At 51.3% G+C, this 23833-nt stretch overlaps 1 protein-coding gene across 1 annotated transcript in view; it reads left to right on the forward strand.

Moving 5' to 3' along the window:
* The first annotated feature begins 599 nt into the window (after positions 1 to 599).
* The window catches only part of LOC144109735 (serine/threonine-protein kinase PLK1-like), a 78926-nt gene continuing 55692 nt past the window's right edge, over positions 600 to 23833 (forward strand). The window contains exon 1 of the mRNA XM_077642530.1: positions 600 to 692. Within this exon, the coding sequence (XP_077498656.1) occupies positions 600 to 692 (93 nt within the window). The remainder of the gene's footprint in view (positions 693 to 23833) is intronic.

Below are 23833 nucleotides of genomic sequence, written 5' to 3' on the forward strand. Positions count from 1 at the left end.
GTATTGTTGTACGCTTGTTGAGTGCGTGCTTTTCTTGAGGGCGTGTGTTTCTTATTAGCCCCTTTCCTTTAAATTATATATACGGCTTCGTTTTGTTTTGTTTGATCTCTTGTCTTGTTGGAACCTGCACGCTGCCAATTCGCGACAACAGGCTTTTCACTGTACACATTCCGGCTTATCACCAACCGCATGACATGTCAGCCTTCCAAGCTGCAAGGTGTTTTAGTGAAGGTGTGATAACAGCTCAATTCCCAGCAAAGCCCAGCCGCGTGGATGACCTGAAACATCTAGAAGGCTTACTTCGGAAGCAAAATAAGGCAAGAGATTTCTATGGCGTCTACGATAGACTACATTAGGGCGTCTACAAAAGAGGGCCACGCCCGAATAGGTGTGGCCGCTGCCTGCATTTCCGCGACGAGTGGCACCAACCAATACCGTGGCTTCTTTTCGTGCACGTGGTACTATGAGCCTAACTTTCCAAAACCGTCGCGCACCGGTCGGAAACGGCAGTGTCGAGACCAGTCGCTGTTGGTTGTGTGGTAGTGTGCATTGCAGCTTTGGAAAACGTGGAATCTAGATCGCGTTTTCTCTTGCTCGTGATGGCTCCTGAGACGACCAGCGACAAATTCCCCGACGTCGTCATCGACACGAATTCCCAGACAGAATACACCTGCGGCAAGTTCCTCGGCAAGGTATGTCACCTTATACAACGGGCATAGTGCCTTCTACACCGCAGAACGCGCAGGTACCCTTTTAGTGTAGCCTGATGTTAACAACACCCTGTGGAGGAAACCAGAATATTAATTGCTGCTGTCGCTTTGTCAGGGATCTCCCCGGAGAACACTCGGACCGAAAGAATCGACTAGGCGACAGGTGTACCCGCACAGAGGCACATTTATTACACCCTACGTGACACACACACTAGCACATAAAACTAACAAAACAAACACAAAACACAAAGATTATAAATACACGCGACCCGGGAACACAGCTGCTAGCGTCTGCTACTAGAGTTCTACTGTTAGCGGTCGGCGTTCGTGCTCACGGTTGCTTCGGTTCGGATGCGGCGTTGTATGGGTCTAGTAGCCGGAGTCGAGATGCCGTTCGACGTGCTTGGGCTGGCGTCGCTGGCGGCGTCGTTGGCTGCGTCGTACAAGCTCCCGGTCCAAGCGCCCGTGGAGTTGATGCCGGTGTTGTTGGCGTTGGGGCACCACCCGGATGGGTGGCAACAGCGCTGGAGACACCCCTGGCCGTAGCAGGTCGTAGCGGTCTCAGTTAACGCCCCGGAACGGGCTCAGGAACGACAGGAAATCCCCGATGCAAGGCCGTAGAACGAGAGCTCACTGGAGCAGTAGCCGGCGTCACTCTCATCCAGCCGCAGCGTCCCTGACCCGCCGGAGCCTCCGCTTCTCTGTACTACCCCCCCCCCCCCCCCATCCACCCCACTCCTTGCCTCGCTCTTCGTCGCCCTTTTATAGCTTAGGCGTTAGGTAGGTAGGTAGGCCTCAGACACTGCTGGCACATACCCACTGCGGGGGAGTGGCCAAGACACAGGCAGTTAATTGCTGGATACAGGAAAGTTTTCACGGGAAAAAGAGTGGTAATAGTATGCAGGCTGATTGATTGGAAGACGCAAGGACAGGGGTCCTGTTAACTTGGAGATCTGAGACGGGACAATGGCTTAATATGCATAATATTATACAATGCCTGTAATGTTTCAATGTCGTACTGAGTGAGAGCGGGAAAAAGATATTACAATGGGAGCCGCTGCGTTTCTTGAAGGAAATTTTGCATAAAAGAGCGCACACTACTGTCGCTTCGTCCATGCAAAGAAGTGCCAATGGAAAGAAACACGGCGCAGGACACAAGCAAACCTAGTTGATGAAATGGAATTTGCAAAAGGCACTTACTTAAATGATAGAAGCGGCGGAAGAGAAGCAGGAAGTGATCTATCGTCTCAGGTTCGGTGCAAAAAGGGCACAATGGGGAAGCCGCCAGGTCTGATCTGTGTAGGTAGAAATTTAGAAGGGGAACCCGGGCACGCAAACGCGTGCAACAACCTCTAGTCTGCGCGAGCGCCAGTCTTTGCTACTCCAAGGATGCAGAAGGTGCTGATATTCAGGAGAATATGTAAGAGCCGATTCACCAAATTCCTGAAATATTGTGTACCTGCGGAACCTCACCGCAGCTGTATATGCGCATGTTGGCAGGACAGCAACAATTCCGCCGCAGAGTAGGCCTTTGCTAAGTAATCTGCAACCTCATTTAAGTCAAAGCCCATATGACCTGGTACCCAAATCAAGCTTACCGAATTTAGATGGAGCGGAAGCAGGAACTTAAAGAGGCGTAATTCCCGAGACTCAGTGAGTGAGGATAATGAAGAGCAAATGGACAGAGAATCCGTCATAACAACGACCCGGGAAACGGTAGTTTCAAATTTTCCTAAGGCTAAGATTGCTGCTAATAATTCAGCCAGATAGATTGGAGTGATGTCAGGAAAATGGAGAGAAAACGACGAAAAGAATGAAGGCAAAAAAATTCCCACACCTGCCTTTTCGCGATCATGCGAGGCATCCGTAGCAATAAGAACATGAGAGGGAAAGGACCTTAGGGGGTACTGCAAAAAAAAAAAAAACCCTGAAGAAGCGGAAAAGGCTGCAGCTTTGCATCCGATGAGGAAATGTCACCGAATTCAATCTGGACAGAAGATGAGTTGTTATACATTTGGCGGACATCTGTGAAATGAATGTTTATGGTATCAAGGAGGGACTGCAGGAAACATATCTGCGGGGTATGAAGACGAGACCAGGCGGCATTAAATAAAACGGAAGGTTGACTGAGAAATATTTTACTGGAAGCATGAAGAAGTGAGTCGCACAATTTTAAAAATGTTTCAACTGTTAAAAGGCGAAACCTAGGTAATAACCATGGGATTCGCGCCTCAAGGTACAGAAAAGCATTGGCGACATATTTTGCAAGCCCCAGACAGAGGCGCAACGCCTCACGCTCCAAGAGCACAAGAAGGCGAAGTTTATAGGCAGGAGCTCCTGAGAATAAAACACGCCCGAATTCAAAATTGGGCGGACGTACATTTTATAAATCATCAGAAGTGTATGCCTTCTCATGCCTGACCTAGCATTACAAATCCTGCGCTGGATGCCAATGGCCCGAACTCCTTTTACTGAACATTGCTCAGTGTGTGGCCTCCAGTATAGAGTAGAGCCGTAAATTACTCCGAGATAGTTCACCGTCTGAACTTGAGGAATTATGTTCTTTCTAGAGACCAAACAGATATTTACAGGAACAAAAACCGGAAATACTAACAATGCGCATTTCTTCACATTGAGTGACACATGAATTTTTCCTAACCAGTTGTCAAGAACATTGAGGTAATTTTGCAGGGTTCGATAAAGAGTGTGAATGTCACCTGCTGATGCAAAAAATGCAATATCGTCGCCATACACCTAAGTTTTTACATTTGAATGCTGCAATTGAGCTTAGAAAAATGTTAAAAAGAACAGGTGAGAGAACTGATTCTTGCGATACACCTCTTGTCTGTTGAAATCTCCATGAGGAACCACCATTTTGGCAGCAATAAAATTCTCTATTTTCCAAGAAAGCAGAAATCCTGGCTACAAAATAGGTCGGGAATTTGAGGTCCTGCAATCTGAGTAACAGAGTCGAGTGCTCCACGCTGTCGTATGCTTTACTGATATACAAGATGACAAGCGCTGCAAGCAGTTTTCTATTGCATGCTTATTTAATACGATTCTCTAGGTCAGAATGAGCACACCAAATTGAACAACCCGGCCTGAAACCAATTTGACACGGATTCAAGAGAACATTTTTCGAAATGAATGACATGACACGGCTGAGGACACTTTCCACCAATTTCACTAGGCTTGATATTAATGAAATAGGGCGTATGTTGTCTAAAGGTAAGCCCTCTCTTTGCTTTTTAAGCAATGGAATTTTTTCAGCAAGACGCCACTCATGAGTTATCCAAGGACCTATAATAGAATGGTTAACTAGAGCCTATAGGTCTGAAGGAGATTCATTGAACAAAATTTTGATCATAGATGAACCGACCTTATCGAGGCCAGGAGCGGCTGGGGATAAGCGCAGAACAATTTGAGACAGCTCAGGCATAGAGACCTCAGTGAAATCACTTGAGGTGCATGTGAATATAGCAGGAGAAGGTATAGCAGATGTAAAGCAAAGCGCTAGGCTACACGCAGTATCCTCTAAGGCCTTTGCGATGTCAGCAGCAGTCTGAACGAGGGATTAAATGTTGACAGCCGGTGGAATCACCTTGTTGCGCCTCATGAAATAAATAAAGCTCGTGTATTTCCTAATTTTGAAAGAAAATCATAATGTTTTGTTTTATACCCCTCCTTTGCACGGGAGACAGTGCGCTTAAATATTGCTGCAACATACTAATAATTCAACCAATTATTTGAAGACGGCCCGGAAATCGAGCATATCTATTTTATTATGATACTGGGTTGACAATAAAGCGTTGACGTTAGTAATGCCGTTATAATACAGCGCTGGCCACTTCCGAAACGCCCTCAGCGGCGGCATCGATGCGAAATTACCGATGCTTAACAACGACTAGGCAATCAAGCAGCAGACAAGTTTGTCGCCCGTGGGTGGGGTCGTTGCCGAAAGCTCGGCTCTCGTGCAGGGCATGCTGCCGTTGCTAGAACATAGCTGGAAGTACTTGTGACTTCCTTCCTCCATAACTGCGACTCAAACAATTTTGATGCCACAACAGCTTTGCAGCGGCCGCTGCTGCCGTGGCGGCAAAAATTAAACAATATTTTAATTTTATTATGAGATAATGCTGTGAACAGCTGAAACGATGTCACGACTACGCCGTTTATTGTAGCACAGGCGACTCACGAAGCGCCGTCCCATGCGGCTTCGATGCGAAATAGGCCATAGGCCTAGCGACGACCAGGACAGCCATGCAGCAGCGCCGTTGTTTTCCCGACGACCCCGCGGGTGGCGCCTTTGCTGAAACCTCGCTACTTGCGCAGGCATGATTTGTCGCTATTCGAATATAGCAGTCTTTCTGACAGCAGTGCTATTTTGTCTTTTCTGGGCGGATGTGAAGCGTATACACCGAGACAGTGCTGTGCGATGTCAAGCTCACACCGGCTGCGGGCGGACCTTTAGAGAAGCGGCGCGCCGGCGCTCGCCGTTCCGTGTGTCCTTGCTAGAAGTTGGGTGGTGGTGAAAAGCAGTTTTTAATCTAAATGTACAGAGAGGTGCTCGGGTAGAGGCCCCTAGTGGGTCTCCCGCCTTACAATCGAAGGCGGAGTCCTTCATTCCGGGACCCCGTTGGTCCTGACCGCTGCGCAGGTCCGCCGAGCCAGGGCCTGTTGGACCGATAGTTCTTGGCAGCCTAGCAAAGCCACCTGCCAGTCCTCTCGGGTAGGGGATGGGGTGATGGGGGGGGGAGAGAAGGATTTCGCCTGCATGCTCAAACCATGCGAAAAGTGTCGGCTACCTCCCCACAGTATAAGCAGCGGCCGTCAAAAGAAAATTCAAAATCTTGAGAACCGCCGGGCACAGCAGGGTGTTTGTAAAGAGCCTAAGGAGAGTTCGTTCGCCGGCTTTACCCAGGCCCTGCATAGGAACCGGGAAGCGGCGGTGTTCGGCACGATAGTGCTCATTAATGTCTTTAAAAGAAAGAAGAGGGCTGTGATCTGGGTTAAGGTTCTCCCAAGAAGCGCCTGGTGTCCGGTAAGCCAGTGCGCGGGCTGCCTCTTCGGCGGCTTCGTTACCTGGCATGCCTTGGTGGCTGGGTACGCATATGATTGAGCGATGAGTTGGATCGCAGTCGCGACTACTCTGGTGAAGAATTTGGTGAGCAAGTGGAGTGATCCAACCGAGCTCCAAGTTACAACAGGCTCCGCGAGAGTGTGTGAGTATGAATTTAGAGTCGGGATGATAGGCTGCGAGGGCGTTCGGTACCCCCTCCGCATGAGTTGAGCTGGGTGCTCTGAACGAGAGGCCGTCCAAATGTTTTCCCTCGTTTATGACTGCAGCCGTGTACCATTCCCCCCTGGAGTGGTAGGGGCCTTCAATGTCGACGTAGAAGACGTGTTTCTTTGAGCCATAGTGGCGGTGCAGGGCACCCGCCCGCGCCTGGCGCCGGCCATTATGGTCCTCCTTATTCATCTTAGTCGGAAGGGGTCGAACGTAGAGGGCTCGTCTCCGCAGTTTGGGTACTCGAACCCGTTCCATTGTATGATGGTCATGTTTGATGTGTAACCGGTCCAAGAGGCGGCGACCGGACACGGTCTGGGCTGGACGCGTGTATTGGCTAACGAGACGCGCCTCGCGAAGTTCCCGTTAGGTGTTCCCCATCCCTAACGCTAGCAGTCTCGCGTTGCAAGTGGAGATATGAAGTTAGAGGACTGTCTTGAAAATTTTGCGGAGTACAACCTCCAAGCAATATTCGGCATATTTCCGTAAGCGGACTTAAGGAGTCGAGTATTGTACTCGACCAGTTACGAAGGCATGGGCGAGCCGCATAATTACTTCGCAATCGTGCTCGCTTGATGGAAACGCGGCGAACCATTCGGCCCACCTGGTCGTCGACTTCGCGGCGTTTGGCAAGGGTCATGTCTGCCTTGCGATGCTGATTAATGAAGACACCGTGTATTCGCAGCTGCTGCTCTTCACGGATTGGGCCGCAGCCCGAGAGAGCTGAACGGACATTTTGCTTTTCGGAGTATGTCGACTATGCACGAATTCATACTTGGACGGGGAGCACTGGAGGCCGCATTATGTAGCATAGTTTTCTACTGTGCTCAACGCTGCTTGCAGGCATTCCTCCATCTCTCCTATGTTTCCCGTGGTAGCCCAGATGGTGAAGTCATCGGTGTACAGTGCATGCTGAACACCGCCGACACCCGCCAGCTGTACCGGGTGGTTCATCATGGCAACATTAAAGAGAAGCGGGGACGACACAGCACCTTGTGGTGCGCCCCGCGTTCCCATCTCAAACGGGCCGTGCTCGGTCTCTTGTATGCGCTTATAGGCCAAGCGGTCTGTTAAGAAATGTTTGATGTAGCTGAATGTACTTGGGCCGCAGTTGGCCTCGCTGAGATGTTTTCATATGACGCCGTGTTTAACATTGTCAAACGCACCCTTCAGATCGAGTGCTATAGGCCTATCTTGCCATTTTTGGCTGTTCTATGGGTTCGAGAACCTCGAGATGAAGGTGTCAAAGTTTGTCTTGTGCGGACCTATGAGGTCGGAAGCCGTACATGGTATCGGCCAAGGTGTTCTTGCTCTCGAGATAATCCGAAAGGCGGTCACGGACCATAGCTTCCATCAGTTTCCCAACGCATGAAGTGAGAGAGATGGGCCGGAGGTTGTCTGTGTTTACCGGTTTCCCCGCCTTCCGGGTAGAGGTTACCAATGATGTCTTCCAATCGCGTGGCAACGAAGTGTCCCCGGTCCAAATAACGTTGATATATTAAAGTAGGGTTTCGTATGCCCGATCGGGAAGGTTTGCCAACTGTTTGACTGTAACCTTATCCGTCCCGGGCGCCGTTTCCCTGCGGATTTTGGCAAGAGCCGCGTGAAGGTCCTGAAGCTAGAAAAGTTGATCCAGTTTCGGATTATCGCTGCCTGCATGCGAATAATCCTGCCCGCGCGGATCTTCATCTTGACTGAGGTACTGTGAGCGTAAGACGTTCGCTAGCTTCTCTGGGTTTTCTTGAAAATTATGTATCGCTTGTGCGAGGTGTTTCTGGGTTTCCGAGCGTGTTTGTGTAGTGTCTATTATACTCCTAAAGAGCCGCCAAAGTAGTGCGACTCGACACCTGTCTTGCTGCGCTGTGGCATCTATCTACCCCGTTATTGTCAGCGAGCTGGGCAGCATACTCGGTACCTTCCTGGGTGAGGTTAGAGATGCGAGCGCGGAGCTTACGATTGTGTTTCTGCCGCCACCATATTTTCGTTTAATCTGAGGCGAGTTTCACAGAGGTGCATCAGGTGGTTATTCACGTCCGATGCACGCTCCTTAAGCTGGATCTGCTTTTCGTGTGAACGAAGTGTTGGCACGAGTCTGTGTGCCCAAGCTGAGTAGTCTTGCTTCAAGAGATAAGTTACTAGGAGCTCCTGGCGGAAAGCATTCCAATCGGGAAGTTTCGCTTGTGCAAGGGGTCGATGTAAGGGTCGATCGAGTGTAAATTACAGTTTTCAGTATCCAGTGGTCGCTACAGAGGGTGTCCTCAGTGTTGATCCACTCTGCGTGCCGGATGTTTCGTGAAGGTAAGGTCGGGGCAGGGGTCCGAGTGACGAAATTCCCTACACGTGTCGGTTGGGCCGGGTCGGTTAGAAGAGTGATGCCCAGCGGCTCTTCGTTGCGATAGCCCCACATGGGACAGGGGACGTTAAAATCTCCCAGTATATAAGGGGGCCGTGACCCGCGATCCTTAGCGCTGCGCTAAATATGTTTGAAACACTGATGTTTTTAAGTTTCGGGAGGCAGTATATATTGATGATGTGTGCGGGACTACCGGTACGCCGTAGAGGGAGGACAAAGACCATCACGTACGAATATTCCAGATTTAGGTCGAGATTAACCTCCTGCGCTGTGTAGGCGTTATGGACTATATAGACAGGCGAACGTGTCTCGTTGAAAAGTGCTATAGCCCGAGAGCTTGACCGCATCCCCGGTTTCTTGCAACGCAAGGACTGCGGCGGGGTGTTCAAGGTTTTCAATGTACGACCTTAAGTTGGCGCGTTTGGTCTTGTCTTTGAAACCCCGACAGTTCCACTGTACAAGGAAAAGAGCTTGCTGTGTTTGCGGGGGGCGGCGCCCTCTAGGGGGTTGGTCGGGAGGGGACGGCGCCATGCTGATTTGAAGAGAGATTGCCTTGGAGAAGCGGAACAAGTGCCGTCACCTGTAGCGGGAGCGGTTCCGGCTCCTCCGAGAGTTCGGTTAGATCAATGGGTCGGTTGAATGTTGATGAGCGGTTCGCTTCTTTGAGGGGTTCCATTCGAAGAGGAACCCGCGGGTTTGACTCTTGCCACGTCTTAATGTTTGCTGTCACGGCGGCCGTAACTGTGGTCGTCACTGCCTTGAGCCATTTGTCTTGAATTAGGGCCAAAATTGGATATCTGAGTTTTTAATTGGGCGAAGGCATTTTCGAGGGCGCTGAAACGCATGTCAGAGCTAGACGGTGTCGGGTCCGCCGGCACTTCTTGCATCGGTTCCGGAGCTACCTGGGCAGTGTGCGGGGAGTACCGAGCCGTTTTCAGCGCATGATTTTGGCGTGGAGTTGAGCATTTTTGCCCGGAGAGTCTCGAGCTCGCGGCGGAGGTCCGCGACGTCAGGGTTAAGAGAGGGGGGGGAATATTTGGTGGAGAGGAAGGTAGGGGAGGCGGAGGAGGCCCATCTTGGCTGCCTACCTTGGGCTGTGATGTTTTTGGCGCGCCAGGCGGAGGGCCCACGAGAGGCGGGAAATCCCCGTTTTGGAATGCGGGGGCACCTGGATCACGTGACGCCTTCTGATTAGTTGATCGCGGAGGCTTCAGGGCACGCCCGGGCAAAGCGCCCGCCAGTGGCGCTTGTCCGATTGCGCCTCGCACTATCTTGTTGCTAGGCGGAGGGGCCAGGACCCGGGGCCACTGCACTCTGGGGTTGTTTTCTATGACCGGTCGTGTTGTCCGCTTGTTGCAGCTGTCGGAATTTGGCTTTGCAGTCTTGCGATCCCGTAAGATGGGCGCCACCGCACACGATGCAGGAGGGTTTGCACTCGCGGGACGCCATGTTGCCGTCTTCGAGGACTGCGACCGTTTGGCCGCAGTGTCCGCAGCTATTGTCTTGAGGATTCGAGCATAAGTCCGCGCGGTGACCGATGCCGCATCGGAAACACGCGGGAATAGTCCGCTTATATTCGCGCCCCACCGTCACCACACTCTTATAGCGCACGTAACGCGGTGAGCAGGGCAATCGTCGATTTCCCCAGCTTGCTGTTGAAGGCTATCTCTCATCCGCGCCACAGGACTTTAGATTTGAGGGTGGTAGAAGTTTCCTGCTCATGGACCGCAATAATCCCCCTGCAGACTTCACCATCGACATTGGCGTGGCCGACCATCGGAATGGAGACATTGGAAGATTTAGGAGAAATTCGCGAGCAAGCGCGTTCGCCGCATTGACGTCTTGAGTGGTGGCGATGATGATATTCTGGTCCCAGATGGGCCGGATACTAAGCGTGTCCACCGAAGAGGCATTTACATAGGCTGAGAGCAAAGCACCAAGCTCACCGTTCTTCAGGACCGTCTTCAGGGACATCGTCTCTCTAGGCTTGATGACGATCGCGAAGTCTTTTTGCTGAGTCGAGGAATAGCGGTGGGCCGCCATTTCTTCGATACCACTGTTTAAGAGAGCTGAGGGTTGGAGCTTGCAGTATTCGGATGCACAGAAACAGCGGTCCTCACGGAGGGTCCGTTGACCGCCGAGGTGTTCAGGCGTTGCTGGTGTTTGCGAAGTGCCACCAACGAGAAGAGACCTTCGTCCACTATCTCCTTAGTCGGAGTGGAAGTTTCACGCTGAGACAATGCGCCTGCGACGACTTATGTACATGCTGAGCCCGCCGTGGCATCCGCGAAGAACGCTGGAGACTGGCTACTCGGCCTTCGGCCTAACTGGAACTTCCACAGGGTGAAAACATAAATGGGCGTAAAACGCCCAAAACTTGGTCCACTTGGTCGAGAGCGGCATCTTTGGCTGCCGGGAGATGTTATCCGCCTAGCAGAAGCAACATTTCCGCGTTCGTATGGAAATTTTCGGTAATCCGGACAGAATTTGCGGAGCCGAAATCAGGCGCATCCGCTCGAGACGCGCTGCTGCAGCGTTCCTACCGGACGGCGCGCCGGATATGTGTGCCCTGTTTTAGGCTGACCGAGAAACTGTAGATTTCAGTGGTAGAGTAATGCCTCCAGTATACGGCTCACAATCAAATTCCGTTGTTTGATTACTTTTGGCACGGACAGCTCTTGTAGAGGTCAGAATACGGTTGCTTTTCCGTTAGAAGTCCTGACTATGGGTTGCTGTTATCAATGAAATTCGTTAGTTCGACTCTTCAATCGAAAGATCATAAAACAGTAGGACAATGCATCTTTATGCAGAAGAGCGCTTTTTACTAAGAGACCGGCTCGCCTCAACAGCACCGTAGGGAAGAGGGTGTAAAAGGGCGCAGGGATAATTTCGATCACGTGGGACCCGTATCTCATAGGGGATAGGTCCGCCTTATTCTGAATCTTCCTTTTCCTAAAAGCAAGGGGTTAAGGGTTCTCCCCACACAAGTCGTTCTCCCCAAGTGGCCAACCTATGTAAAATCCTGCCTAGGTTATATATGTTGCACAAAAGAAAGTGAAGTGGCGGTGTGTTCGCTGCTGGAGGGACTCCTGTGAGGGAAATACGCTGTTTCTTCCTGGTGTTGTACTCGAGTTGTGTCTTTATGTAGCATATACAGCAACGCTACACAACGCGGGAGCGGAGAGCCGCCTCTTAAGAGCTGTTGTGAGGGCACGTACAGTCGCCTGAACTCTCTTCTCGGCCTTCCCCCTTCTCATTTGGGAAGACTGGTTATCCCAAAAGAGGAAGATTGGAAAGAGGTTGGACACCTCAACCGCGCAATAAGAGAAGGCAGGAGGGAAGGAAGGCAGAGATAAAGAGGCGCCATTCAAGAGTGCTCCGGAACTTTCCACCGCCTAATTATTGAATTGGTCAACGTGGGGTTCATTAACAGGCACCGACGTCCCTCAGCATACGTTCGCTGTTTGCGTTTCGCCTCCATTGAAACGCGGCTCCCGCCGCCGGATTCGAAGCCGCGAACTCCGTCTTAGCAGCAGGGCGCTATAACCATGCACTGAGCCCGGGGCTGGTTCCTCCATTGCGAGGCGGACGGAGGGTAGGTCGTCATGTGGACCTTACGACCACGAGGTAGCGAAACCGGGGGAACTCGGGTACAGTTATCGTAATTTTGCGAAAATTTTTCATTTGAAAGTCATATAACTCAGTTTATTATTTAATGCGATTCTCCTGTTTTCTGACGTCCTCTACTATAAAGACATTACTGTGCCAATAAAAGACATCTTAACGCCTCAGAAAGTCTATTGTGAACCGCTACTTAAGTATTCCGCTGAAAAAATTTTACTTTTGCGCTTTCCACGCGAATTTGTAAGGGCTGCCTCCAAATTATTTCTGTCTGCTATGCGTTGTGAGCTGAATCATACCTTTGAAACATACCTGCTTTCAGGTTGTATTAGTCCCAGCAGCCTTGAATTTCGTGCTGTGGTCTATTTCTGCACTTAGGCATCAACCCGATTTCGCATTAGAGTGAAGGAATCCACTGCTGTGAGTGTTTCAGTCACACAGTGCGACAGCATTCGCCCGTCATTTGGATGTCCATGCAACAAGGCTGGCTTCACTTTTTCAGGGCGCACAAGGGCAATGCTACGAGCTCATGGAGAAAAAAGCGAACGTCGTGTACGCAGGCAAAATCGTCTCCAAGAGCCATCTTAAATCGGAGATGCATCGGCAATATGTGAGTTCCTACATCACTCTGTCTCTTCACTATTTGAAGATTTTTTTTAATTGGACACTGAGGACAAAAATTTGCTTTTGTGGATTTTAGAGTGAGAGCTCTGCTCCTGGGAGTACAACTTCCGATTTCAAAGTGCATCAGGCAATCACTTTCAATGCCTCACAAGGTAAAACCGCACTTACCTCCGCCGTAGTATGACCCAAACTATGGTAGTATGACCACTGGATCATAAGAGTACGGCCATTGGGTTCCTTACCTTGATCCTGACTCTTGATTTGACACCACGTTGAACCCCAGCCATTTTTTCTGGCGACGCCGGCGCAGCGAGGCGGGCAGCTCACGAATCATACGACAACGAAAGTAATGAAGGTTGAGCTACGGCATAGGATTCGCGCGCAAGTTCAAAATGAGTAGCGCCCTCCATCGAATGCAAATGAAAGATTGTGTGATCGCGGATCGGCTGTTGTCTCCCCCTCGTCCACCTAGAATGTTCGCCCTACCCACGCATACATTAAAATAACTAGACGTCAAAGCCTGCCGGTTCCAAGCACAAACGTTTCGTGGATTTTTGCCCTGCGAACGTATTCTATTATGCTACACAATCCACTTTAGATATCGAACCCGCCTAGTCCTCTTACATGTAGGTCAGTGTTCTTTAGTCATGCTCTGCGGCTTTCAAGCGTCAGAGGTAAGCAAAAAACAAACCATTGGCTATTACATGGTGAGATCCGGTCCCATATGATATATGTCAAGATTCAACTCTAGTGACCGATTACCCTTGCCATCATTAAGGCTTTTGTCATTTCAGCGAAAATCTTTATTAATCATAAGTACTAGCTTCTTAGTCCACCACTTTACTTTCTTTTCTTCATGCTTAGTACAATCTTTTGCGAGTTTAGTAAATAATTTGTTGTCCACAGCTCGAAGACGAAATCAACATCCACCGAATCCTGTGCCACAAGAACGTCGTTCGCTTCTACAGCCACTTTGAGGACGCCCAGAACGTATACATCATCTTGGAGCTATGCACAAGACAGGTCTGTTAACATTCCTCCTTCCGGTGGTATATATTTCAAATTAATTTCATTGCGTACTTTCGAAACTGTGGCTAATGTCATCAAGGTTCGTTTTCATTTCGTTTAATGGTGCTTAAAGGGACACAGAAAGCGTTGTTTGAGCTTGGCTTTAAAATGCTTGCATTCTGTAGAGTACAGGCCCCCGTCCCTTCATGCCACGTTCGAGACCTCAAAAGCGAGGGGAAAATTTATATACTTTTTTTAAATTTTCCCGTTGTCGCACCTCGCGGTAACGGGCGGTGCGGAGCTTTTGCGTGAAAACCTGGCAGACGACGTCACTCCTTGCAAATGACGATTGCCGCCTGGGGTAATCATTGGCTCACAGCGCCAAATGCTTTCAGACGTCACGCGCTACCGCGGCCGCGGCCACTCTGCGCGCGCCGCAGCCGCCGGAGGTAGGGGAGGGGCCGAGTGAGTTGGTCCTGCGGAGGAGCGTCGCCGTTTTGGCGCGCGAGAGGAGAGGGAAAGTCGCGAAGACGCGGAAGTTAAAATTTTGTCTGCATATAGCTCGGCTTCCACAAAACGCACTAAAATAATTCATGCTGTGGGGTAATTAAAACCGTCGTCTTTTAACATCCCGGACATATCGCAACTTTTTTGAGACCCCCTTTCTTGGCCACTTTAACTTCCGATAACAACACAGGTTGCAAATGACGCTGTAGTGGAATAATTTCGGAATAATTTAGGCCACCTTGCAATCTCTAACGGTTACTGACTTCGCACAGTACACGGGCCTCCTGCATTTTACCTCAACCGAAATGCGACTGTCGGGCACACTTTGGTTCTTGTAGAATTGCGAAGGAAGGCTAATTCTGGGGCAAGAAACTTGCTCTACATACCATAGTCCAGGCAGTGCTGACGTCAGCGCCAATTCCTCCTGTAGTGGGCGGCGGAAATCCAACTGGAGCGTCGTGGTGTTTTCAGGGCAACGAAATGCAGCTGAGAGAGCTTTATCCCCGAGAACGACTCGAACCTGCGACGGCGATAAGAAAGCAGCTTCGTTCCCCGATGCCTCCGACAATTCAGCCACCGACATTAACTTGTCATGCTGCGTGGATATCCACGATTTGTTCTGTTTGTTTGTTTGTTTTTTACATCACGTTTCCTTCAGCCACCAGGTGCGCTGTTGTAGTTGAAGCCGAAAGCAAATGAACTTTCCTACACTTGATGAAGAGGCCTTTAGCTTTGTCATGTCCTTCTTCTCAGTGGTCGGTTAGGAGCTCAAAATCTTTTTAACGCGACAGAGTTGAGGGTGCTGTTCGGAGGAAAACCCAGCCTACTAGTTGGTGTCGGCTGAATCTCATCACCTTGCTGGTGCAACAATCCGTGAAGTCAGTGGCAGATGAAAAAGGATAGTCCAGTCCCTACAGCTCCATAGTCCGGGATAGTCGCCTCTGCATTGTGGCGTGCGCCGCTTCCTGCATTGTTTCGCATACATCGAAAAAGCGAAATGCATTCTGAGTGGCAACATCAAAAAACGGCTTCTGCACGGGTTAACATTAAGTACATAAGTCAGCCTCAGTGCAGCCGGCCTGCTTACATTGAATGTTACTATTTGTAACACGCGCTGCTCCGTTACTGGTATCTTGCGATGCGGCCCTTGCAGTGTGTTCAACATGGATCCCTATACAGGCGGATTTTAAACCGTTTGGAATGACGCCAGCTAAGCTGCATATCAGAAACATTTCTGTGAATTCTACTACGACTCGTTATACATCAATGTGGCCTTTCAGGCATGTGTACAACTTCTTTGCACTTGGCCCTGTGAAACAGAACTCTCATTGTTGAGAATCATCAGCTATTGGTTCGCGTGGAAGACTGTTCTACAAGCGCACACATTCCCAAGCTTCCTTGATTTTTTTCTACTCGTACCTATTGTTTACGTCGTTCTCTTTGTGTACGAGCAGAAACTTGCGGATCGCGACAGGTCCTCGTTATCTTTTTAATAATAATAATTGGTTTTTGGGGGAAAGGAAATCGCGCATTATCTGTCTCATATATCGTTGGACACCTGAACCGTGCCGTAAGGGAAAAGATAAGGGAGGAAGTGAAAGAGGAAAAGAAGAAGGAGTTGCCGTAGTGGAGGGTTCCGGGATAATTTCGACCACCTGGGGATCTTTAACGTGCACTGACATCGCACAGCACACGGGTGCCTTAGCGTTTTTCCTCCATGAAAACGCAGCCGCCGCGGTCGGGTTCGAACCCGGGAACTCCGGATCAGTAGTCGAGCGCCCTAACCATCTTTTTTCCAGAAGTGCTAATCACCACGCCTAGCTTATAGGATTGATATATCTCCACAGCCCCTGATTGCTTTTCGCCCTCTCCTTCCAGGGCTGCTTCCTCCACACATGCCTGCCTCAGATGGAGGCACTCAGCACCGCCCAGGACTCAACCCACTGGAGACACGCGTGGGAGAAAAACGAAGGTTGAGCTGAATCGGACTGCGTCTACCATTGAAAATGCCCACACGGGAACAGCTGCAAGTAATTAGTGCTTGAGCAGTTCTAGATTTTTTTCTTTTTCTGCGTTTGTAACTGTTATTGTAACCGATGTTTTATTTGCTCAACCCAAGATTTAGGAAGCTTTTGTTTTCATTCAATCTTCAAGGCCATTTTTTTTCATGTTGACATGCACTGTTAATTGTGTGTCATTGGAGCACATGTATAGATTATTTTTTTTTGAAAATGCCTCTGCCGTTACTACCAAGGCTGCGATAGGACACCAAATGCGATTGCATTGAATCAGTTCTCATCTCTGCAACGGCTGTAATGCAATTTTAAGTTTTAACAGTGGACTTTTCAATAAACATTTTATTATTCTCTGTTTGGTGTACTTATTTGCACCCACTGCAGCTGTTGGAAGAACAATCTTTGTCGTCTCACAAAGAGAAAAAATTCAGCGGGCACTTTGTTGACCTAAAGTGCTGTGAGGCGAAAGCCTTCATTGCGGTGTTACTGCTTGTGTCACTGATGTGTAGGTAAGATTTTAATTAAGTACTTGCTTTTGTACGCATTCTGAGACTCCACTGAAGCGAGCGCTAGGAGTGAGGTTGCGCGGCACCCGGCTCGGTCGACAGCTGCGAGCCGCCTGGCGCGGACGTAGCGCTTGCGCTGGTGGCGCCGCGTGGAGCATGCGTAGTGAACTACCAATGTCGAAACAGTGCCCCCGAGATTATCCGCGTGCGCTAGCGCGCTGGGTGACCTCGAAGGCCATGGGCGCAAGAGAGTAACGGACGGACGCAACATGAGCCAGTAAAGGCTTTCGCCTTAAAAATGATAGTAGGTGGCAGAGATTCTAACACCAACTGCGGAATCTCGAATCGAAACTTTGCAGCGGCTGCGTTTTTATGGAGGAAAAACGCTAAGGCGCCCGTGTGCTGTACGATGTCAGTGCACGTTAAAGATCCCCAGGTGGTCGAAATTATTCCGGAGCCCTCCACTATGGCACCTCTCGCTTCCTTTCTTCTTTCACTCCCTCCTTTACTCTTCCCTTACGGCGTGGTTCAGGTGTCCAACGATATATGAGACAGATACTGGGCCATTTCCTTTCTCCCAAAACCAATTATTCTTATTTCTGACGTGGCCACTTCGTGGTGGTTACCAGATGGTAGCGCCAATTATGAGCAGTACAGCCAGCTTCCGGTGGTGTCCTAAAACTTTTGCATAGCTTGTTTTTAGTTATTTTTAATCCAGCAGCCCCCTTTCCTGGGTCCTACAGCTGGTGGGCATACATAATTTCTAGACTTAGCCCCAAGCTACATCGGGAGAAGAAGCGTAAGGCGCAAGCACACGGCCGGAAGAAGAAATACCTGATCAGAGTTCAGTTACAAATAAACAGTGAGGCCATGGGGGAGGATTAGGAAAACTTTTATTTCTATTTACAGTGAGAGGTCGATGGGGCGAGCCGGAAGGGCCCGTCCCTTACAAACACTAGGAGGGAGCCCTAGTCCGGGATCCCTGTAGCTTCCGCAGCGGCTCGGGCTCTAGCTACCAATGCCTGTTGGGCATGGAGTTCGGAGCAGCCGCGCAGGGCAGCTTCCCAGGCCTCTCGAGTGGGGTGGAGGTGGGGTGGGTAGGCAGGATTGGAAGGGCATGCCCACACCATGTGGTAGGTGTCCGAAAACTCCTCCTCACAGTGTGGGCACGCGCCCGAGAAAGAAGAATTGAAGTGCTTAAGTACTGCCGGGCACAGTACAGTATTGGTATAGAGGCGGAGAAGCCAGCGCTCCTCCACCCTGCTGAGGCCTTTACAGGGAGGGGGATAGAGACCATGAAAATTTTGATAAAGAGAGGTGATCTCTTTAAAGGTGATGGCCGGATTGAAATTGAATTCCGGATCAGGCTGCGGATGAGGCGACGCCCGGTGAGTAAGCGCGCGGGCGGCAGCGTCGGCTGCCTCGTTCCCCTCAAGACCCGCATGAGCCGGAGCCCACACGATGGTACGATGGGTCGGAAACCCTGTGTAATCGCATGCGTGGAGAATTTTGAAAGCACGGTCTGGAATGTACCCTTGCTCAATATTGCGGCAGGCGCCCCTGGAGTCCGTAATAATGACTCGGGACTCTGGATCTGCGGCGGCCAGTGCAATGGCGATCACTTCCGCAATGTAATGTTTGGGGCACGGAAAGTAAGGCCCTGAACTGTAGTGTTTTGGTGGATGACGGCCGCCGTGTACCAACCCCCATGGTGTGGGCCGGCCGCATCCACATAGAAGACACCTGGCTTGTGGCCATATTGTTGAGAAATAGCCTCCGCCCGCGCGAGACGGCGACCATCATGGTGTCTGCAGTCATGTTCTTCGGAAGGGGTCGCACCTGGAGTGCAAAGCGCCAGGCTTCAGGGATGCGCACCCGTTCTTCTGTATGTGTTGCGTAGGAAATGTGTAAGCGGGTTAGAAGGCGGCTCCCCGCAGGTGTTTTGCTTAGGTGCAAGTATTGATTGTTAAGATGAGCTTCTCGTAACTCCCCAAAGGTGTTGGTCATCCCCAGACCGAGGAGACGCTTGTTGGACGTCGTTATGGGGAGGTCGAGCGCTCTCTTATAAATCTTGCGGAGAACTACCTCTAAGGCATTCTCATCGCATTTGCGTAGGTGGAGGTAGGGAGCCGAATATAAAATCCGGCTGGTCACGAATGCATTGGCTAGCCGCAGGGCATCTTTGCATCGTAGTCCCCCCCTTTTATTGGACACCCGGCGGAGCATCCGACCCACCTGGTCCCCCACCTTACGTAACTTGTTTAGGGTAGTGTCTATCTTGCGCCTATGATGAATGAAAAGCCCCAGTACCCGGATCTCCGGCGTGTTCAGGTATCGGTCCGCTAAGTAGGGGAAAGGGCAATTTTGGTTGTGCACTTTGAGTTGGGGCGTATGTGCACAAATTCAGATTTGCTCGGGGAGCATTCAAGACCACAGCGACGAGCGTATTCGTCCACTATAGCTGCCGCTTGTTGCAGGCTGGTCTCAATGTCTCCAACCGATTGTTGTGTTGCCCAGAGGGTGATGTCCGCATACAGAGCGTGCTGCACACCGTCGACCTCCGCCAGCTGGGTAGGGAGCTTCATCATTGCCAGATTAAATAGTAATGGCGAGAGGACAGCTCCCTGTGGGGTCCCTCGTGTACCAAGTTGATATGGGCCATATTCTGTATCTTGTAGCCGGATATAGGATTGGCGATCTGTAAGGAATTGTTTGATATAATTGAAAGTATTGCGCCCACAATGTGTTTGCGACAAGTGGGATAGGATGATCTCGTGGGTCACATTGTCGAAAGCCCCCCGCAGGTCAAGTGCGACGACTACTTTATCATTGCTGGGGTGCTCGACGGGGTCGAGAATCTCCTTGTGAAGTTGCAACAGGACATCTTGTGCGGACCGGTGTGGGCGGAAACCGTACATGGTGTCTGCGAAAATGTTTTGTTGTTCCAGGAAAGCCGACAATCTGTCGCGGACCATAGTCTCCATCAGCTTCCCCACACACGAAGTGAGGGAGATGGGCCGGAGGTTGTCGGTGTTAATGGCTTTACCTGGCTTGGGAATGAAAGTTACTAGTGCCGTTTTCCAATCTATGGGGAGTGGTGTGCTTCCAATCCAGATAGTGTTGAAGTAATCGAGGAGAGTTTCGTAGGCGGGATCTGGGAGGTTGGCAATAAGCTTCACCGTCACCTTGTCCCGGCCTGGTGCTGTACCTCGCTTCATTTTAGCCAGGGCTGCTTTTAGGTCATGGAGCTGGAACGGTTGATCCAAATCCGCGTTCTCGGAACCGGCATACAAGTACGCCTGACCACGGGGATCCTGGTGTATACTCATATATTGGTCGCGGAGCGCATCGGCCAGTTTGGCCGTGTCTCCAGTGAAGGTATGTATAGCCCTTTGAAGCTGTTTTTGTGTCTCAGTACGGGTTTGTGCCGGATCAATAAGAGCGCGGAAGAGGCGCCACGTACTCCGACTCGACATTTGCCGAGCTGCAGTGTTGCATCGGTGCACCCAATTGGAGTCGGCGAGTTGGGCCGCGTATTGTGCCGCCTGTTGGGTGATATCCGCAATTCGAATTTTGAGTTTCCGATTGTGTTTTTGACGACGCCAGCGGCGGACTAGGCTGTGTCGTGCCTCCCAGAGGTGGAGGAGGTGGTTATCCACCGCCGGGCACGCCTCTGAGAGTTGAACATTTTGCTCGACTGATTTCAAGTGGGATACTAGGTGTTGGGACCACGTTGAGTATCCTTGGGCCATTATCGATTGAGGATTGGTGTAACTGTTCCTAAATTTGGTCCAGTCGGGTAGTTTTGCATTGGCCTGTGGTCTTGTGAGTGGCTTGGTATGAATTGTAGTGGTAATTATGCAGTGGTCACTGCCGAGGGATTCCTCGGTGTTCCTCCAATCTGCATAGCGAATATTTTTCGTAAAGGTGAGGTCCGGACACGTATCGCGTGTAACGGAGTTACCTACACGAGTGGGTTGAGCGGGATCCGTGTGAAGAGTAAGGCCCAGTGTGGAAACAAGCTCCGCCAACTTGCGTCCGCGTTTCTCTTCACGTGTGTACCCCCATAAGGTGCTGGGAGCATTAAAGTCCCCAACGATTATGAGGGGATCCCGATTCGCGACCTTCAAAGCCCGGCTGAAGATATCTGCGAATGTAACATTTGGTAGCTTTGGGGGACAGTAAATGTTGAGTATGTGCAATGGGGAGTCCTGTTTGCGTAGCGGAAGGATCGTCACTATTACATAGGAGAAAGTAGCGCTAAGATCCAGGTAAACCTGGGAGGCCGTGTAATTTTTATGTACGCAGAGGCAGCTATGCGCATCCTGCTGGTACACCGTGTAACTGGCAAGGGTGGCGCCATTTCCTGGCTCCTGAAGGGCCACCACAGCAGGTAATTCTGGGAACGTTGTAAGGAAAAGGCGTAGATCGGCTCGCTTTGTGCGTGCCTTGAATCCGCGACAGTTCCACTGTACAATTTAAATAGGGATCGAATTGCGTCGCGGATGCTTCCTATTTCTAGGGGCGCCCGCCATGATCAAGGGTAGAGTTGTCAGTTTGGAGAGAGGAGGCTTGAGAGCCAGTGGCTCCAAAGAGAGGAGCGTTCTCTGTACTGAGGATGGCACAGGGGACCTGTTCTTCTCCGGCGATTCGACGCCTAGACGCTTTGAGCTGCCGGCCTGCGGAGGTTTTGAGCGGGCCAGCGCGCTTGGGAGCGCGGGTGAGTTGAGCGAACTGAGCGGTTATGAGGTTCGGGATAGATGCCGCAAGGTGGCTAATTTTGTTGAGTGCCGCCGTAAGTGTGGCATTGATTTGCGTTTCCAATGCGGATATTCTGTTGTTAACTTGAGTTTCGAGCGCGCTCACTCTCGCCTCGAGTGCCGTGAGGGCATGCGCAGCCTGTCCTGAAGGGGTTGCGTCGCTTTCCGTTGCCTCTGCTGCGGGTGAGGCAGAGGTGTGGTTGGGGGAATTTTGGCGGGCCTCCGCTATTGCGAGGCGCTTTTGAAAATTTGCAACCTGCTCGCGGAGAGCAGATATTTCTTTTTGTTCGGCAGAGATTGGCCGTTGTTGGGATTGGGAAGGGGGAGCGAAGGGAGAAGCTGCCCTGCCGGCGCCGCTCACCTGGGAGTGTTGCTTGACAACGTTTGCCCACGTCTTGGAGCCGCCGTTTTGGGGAGGTCCGAGGGGCTTCGCTGCACCGGCTTGAGGCGGCGGTGGCGCAGCTGGAGGTTTCCCTTGGCTCCCAGTAGAGGAATTCACAGGCTGGTCCATGGCTTGGTCGGCAGCCTTGGCCTTCAGCTTGTCCGGGGGACGCTTGCCACGCTTGCGTCGGTTTCGCTTCGATTTACGCCCGCGCTCGGCCTGCGTGGGCTGGATAGCGCGATATTTAGCAGTACACGCTAGGCCCCCCGTGGCATGGGCCGCGCCGCACACTGAACACTTTGGGTTGCACTGGTGAGGGGCCCGCACCCCCTCAACGAGTAGAGCCTGCTGTCCGCACAGGCCGCACCGGTCCAGCCTCTGGCCGGGGCAGGCGTCCACGTGGTGGCCGACCACACCGCAATGTCGGCAGGCTGGAATGGTTCGCTGGTAAGGCCTAACTTGTACAAGCTCCGAGTCGTAGTGCACGAAACGTGGCTTCTCTGTTCCGGCGAAAGTCAGTCTCGCTTTGTTGGTTGTCCCAAATTTTCGCACTTCCACGATGGTGCCGAAGCGCCATTGGAGCCTAGTACGGAGCGAGTCCGTAGTTTCAGAGTTACGGACGGTAATGACGCCGTAGCAGACGTCCTTGTCGTCTTGGCGCAGGTGCCCCACAAGGGGGACCTTCCCGTCGGGTCCATTAAGTTCAAATTCGCCGATGATACGGTCGGCTAGCTCAGGTTTCGCAGTGTGAACAATAATGAGGTTTTGTTCTCTTACCGGTATTATGGTAAGATCTGTTGCGGGTTGCGCGCCTAGGAGAGCCGTGAACGCCCGGCCGTAGCCGGTCGCCTGGAAAGTCTCGTACAACGAGACGCGGGTCCGGGGCTTGATGACGACGACGTAGTCGTCTGGAGCAGGCTTGGGAATAACAGGCGGTTTCCACTTCGTGAGCAGTCGCCGACTGCGGCCCGCCGCGCGCGGGGCGGGTGACTGCTGGTTTCCGGCGTGAACGCCGGCCGCGTCTACGGACGCCGGCTTTAAGGCTTGGTCTTTCGCTCGGCGCAGCACTGCGGCGTTCAACGCGGCGCTGCGAAATCTTGCCGAATCTGGGCCTCCGGGTGCCGCTGGGGTAACCGTTGCCGAAACTGGGCCTTCGGTTTCCGCTGGGTTAACCGTTGTCCAGTGCATGTTCTCGGGGTCGTAGCCTCGGCAGGAGATTTGCGTAGCAGCCATACTGGCGTCAGTGGCCAGAGGCCCCGATGTGCCGGGTACCGGTTCGGCCGTTAGGCCTAGGCGCGCCACCGGCCCGATCGGGCCATGTGTTGCCCGAAAAGGGGGTTTAACCGGGCCCACCTCGGAAAAAACTGCTGTCCAGATGTTCCCGACAGCTTTCGGTGCACGTTGGGGATGATCTTGCTAGGGTCAGGCGGAAACTTCCGCTGCTCCGGCTGAAAAATTGCCGGAGCCGACGACCAGCACGTCTGAATCCCCCAGGCCATGGGGGAGCGGGTTAGATATATACTCAACACAAAGACTCGATGCAAGAAAAATTATAAGACGAGCAGTAGCAATAACAACAATATAAACATATTTAAAAATTTGTACAGACGTATCTCTACTTTGCTTGGTAGTTTTCAGAAAAACGCTAAGGCGCCCGCGTGCTGTGCGATGTCAGTGCACGTTCAAGATCCCCAGGTGACCGAAATTTATTTTAGAACCCTCCACTACGGCACCTCTTTCTTCATTCACTACCTCCTTTATCCCTTCCCTTACGGCGCGGTTGAGGTGTCCAACGATATATGAGGCAGATACTGCGCCATTTCCTTTCCCCCAAAACCAATTATTATTATTATTATTATTATTATTATTATTATTATTAATATGGTAGTTATCGCGTGACACCTGGGGCGCCGTCTTTGGGCGCAGAGTCCAGATTCCGTACTCTACGCCCGGATCCCGTAGAAATATAAGCGGATCAGAAAAATTACCATGTTTTCGCCGTTCTGGTTTCATATATTGCGGAAATATGGGGGACAGCCTTCCGCCCCGACTCCCACTCC

This window comes from Amblyomma americanum, chromosome 11 (genome assembly GCF_052857255.1).
Source record: "Amblyomma americanum isolate KBUSLIRL-KWMA chromosome 11, ASM5285725v1, whole genome shotgun sequence".
Classification (NCBI taxonomy): Eukaryota; Metazoa; Arthropoda; class Arachnida; order Ixodida; family Ixodidae; genus Amblyomma; species Amblyomma americanum.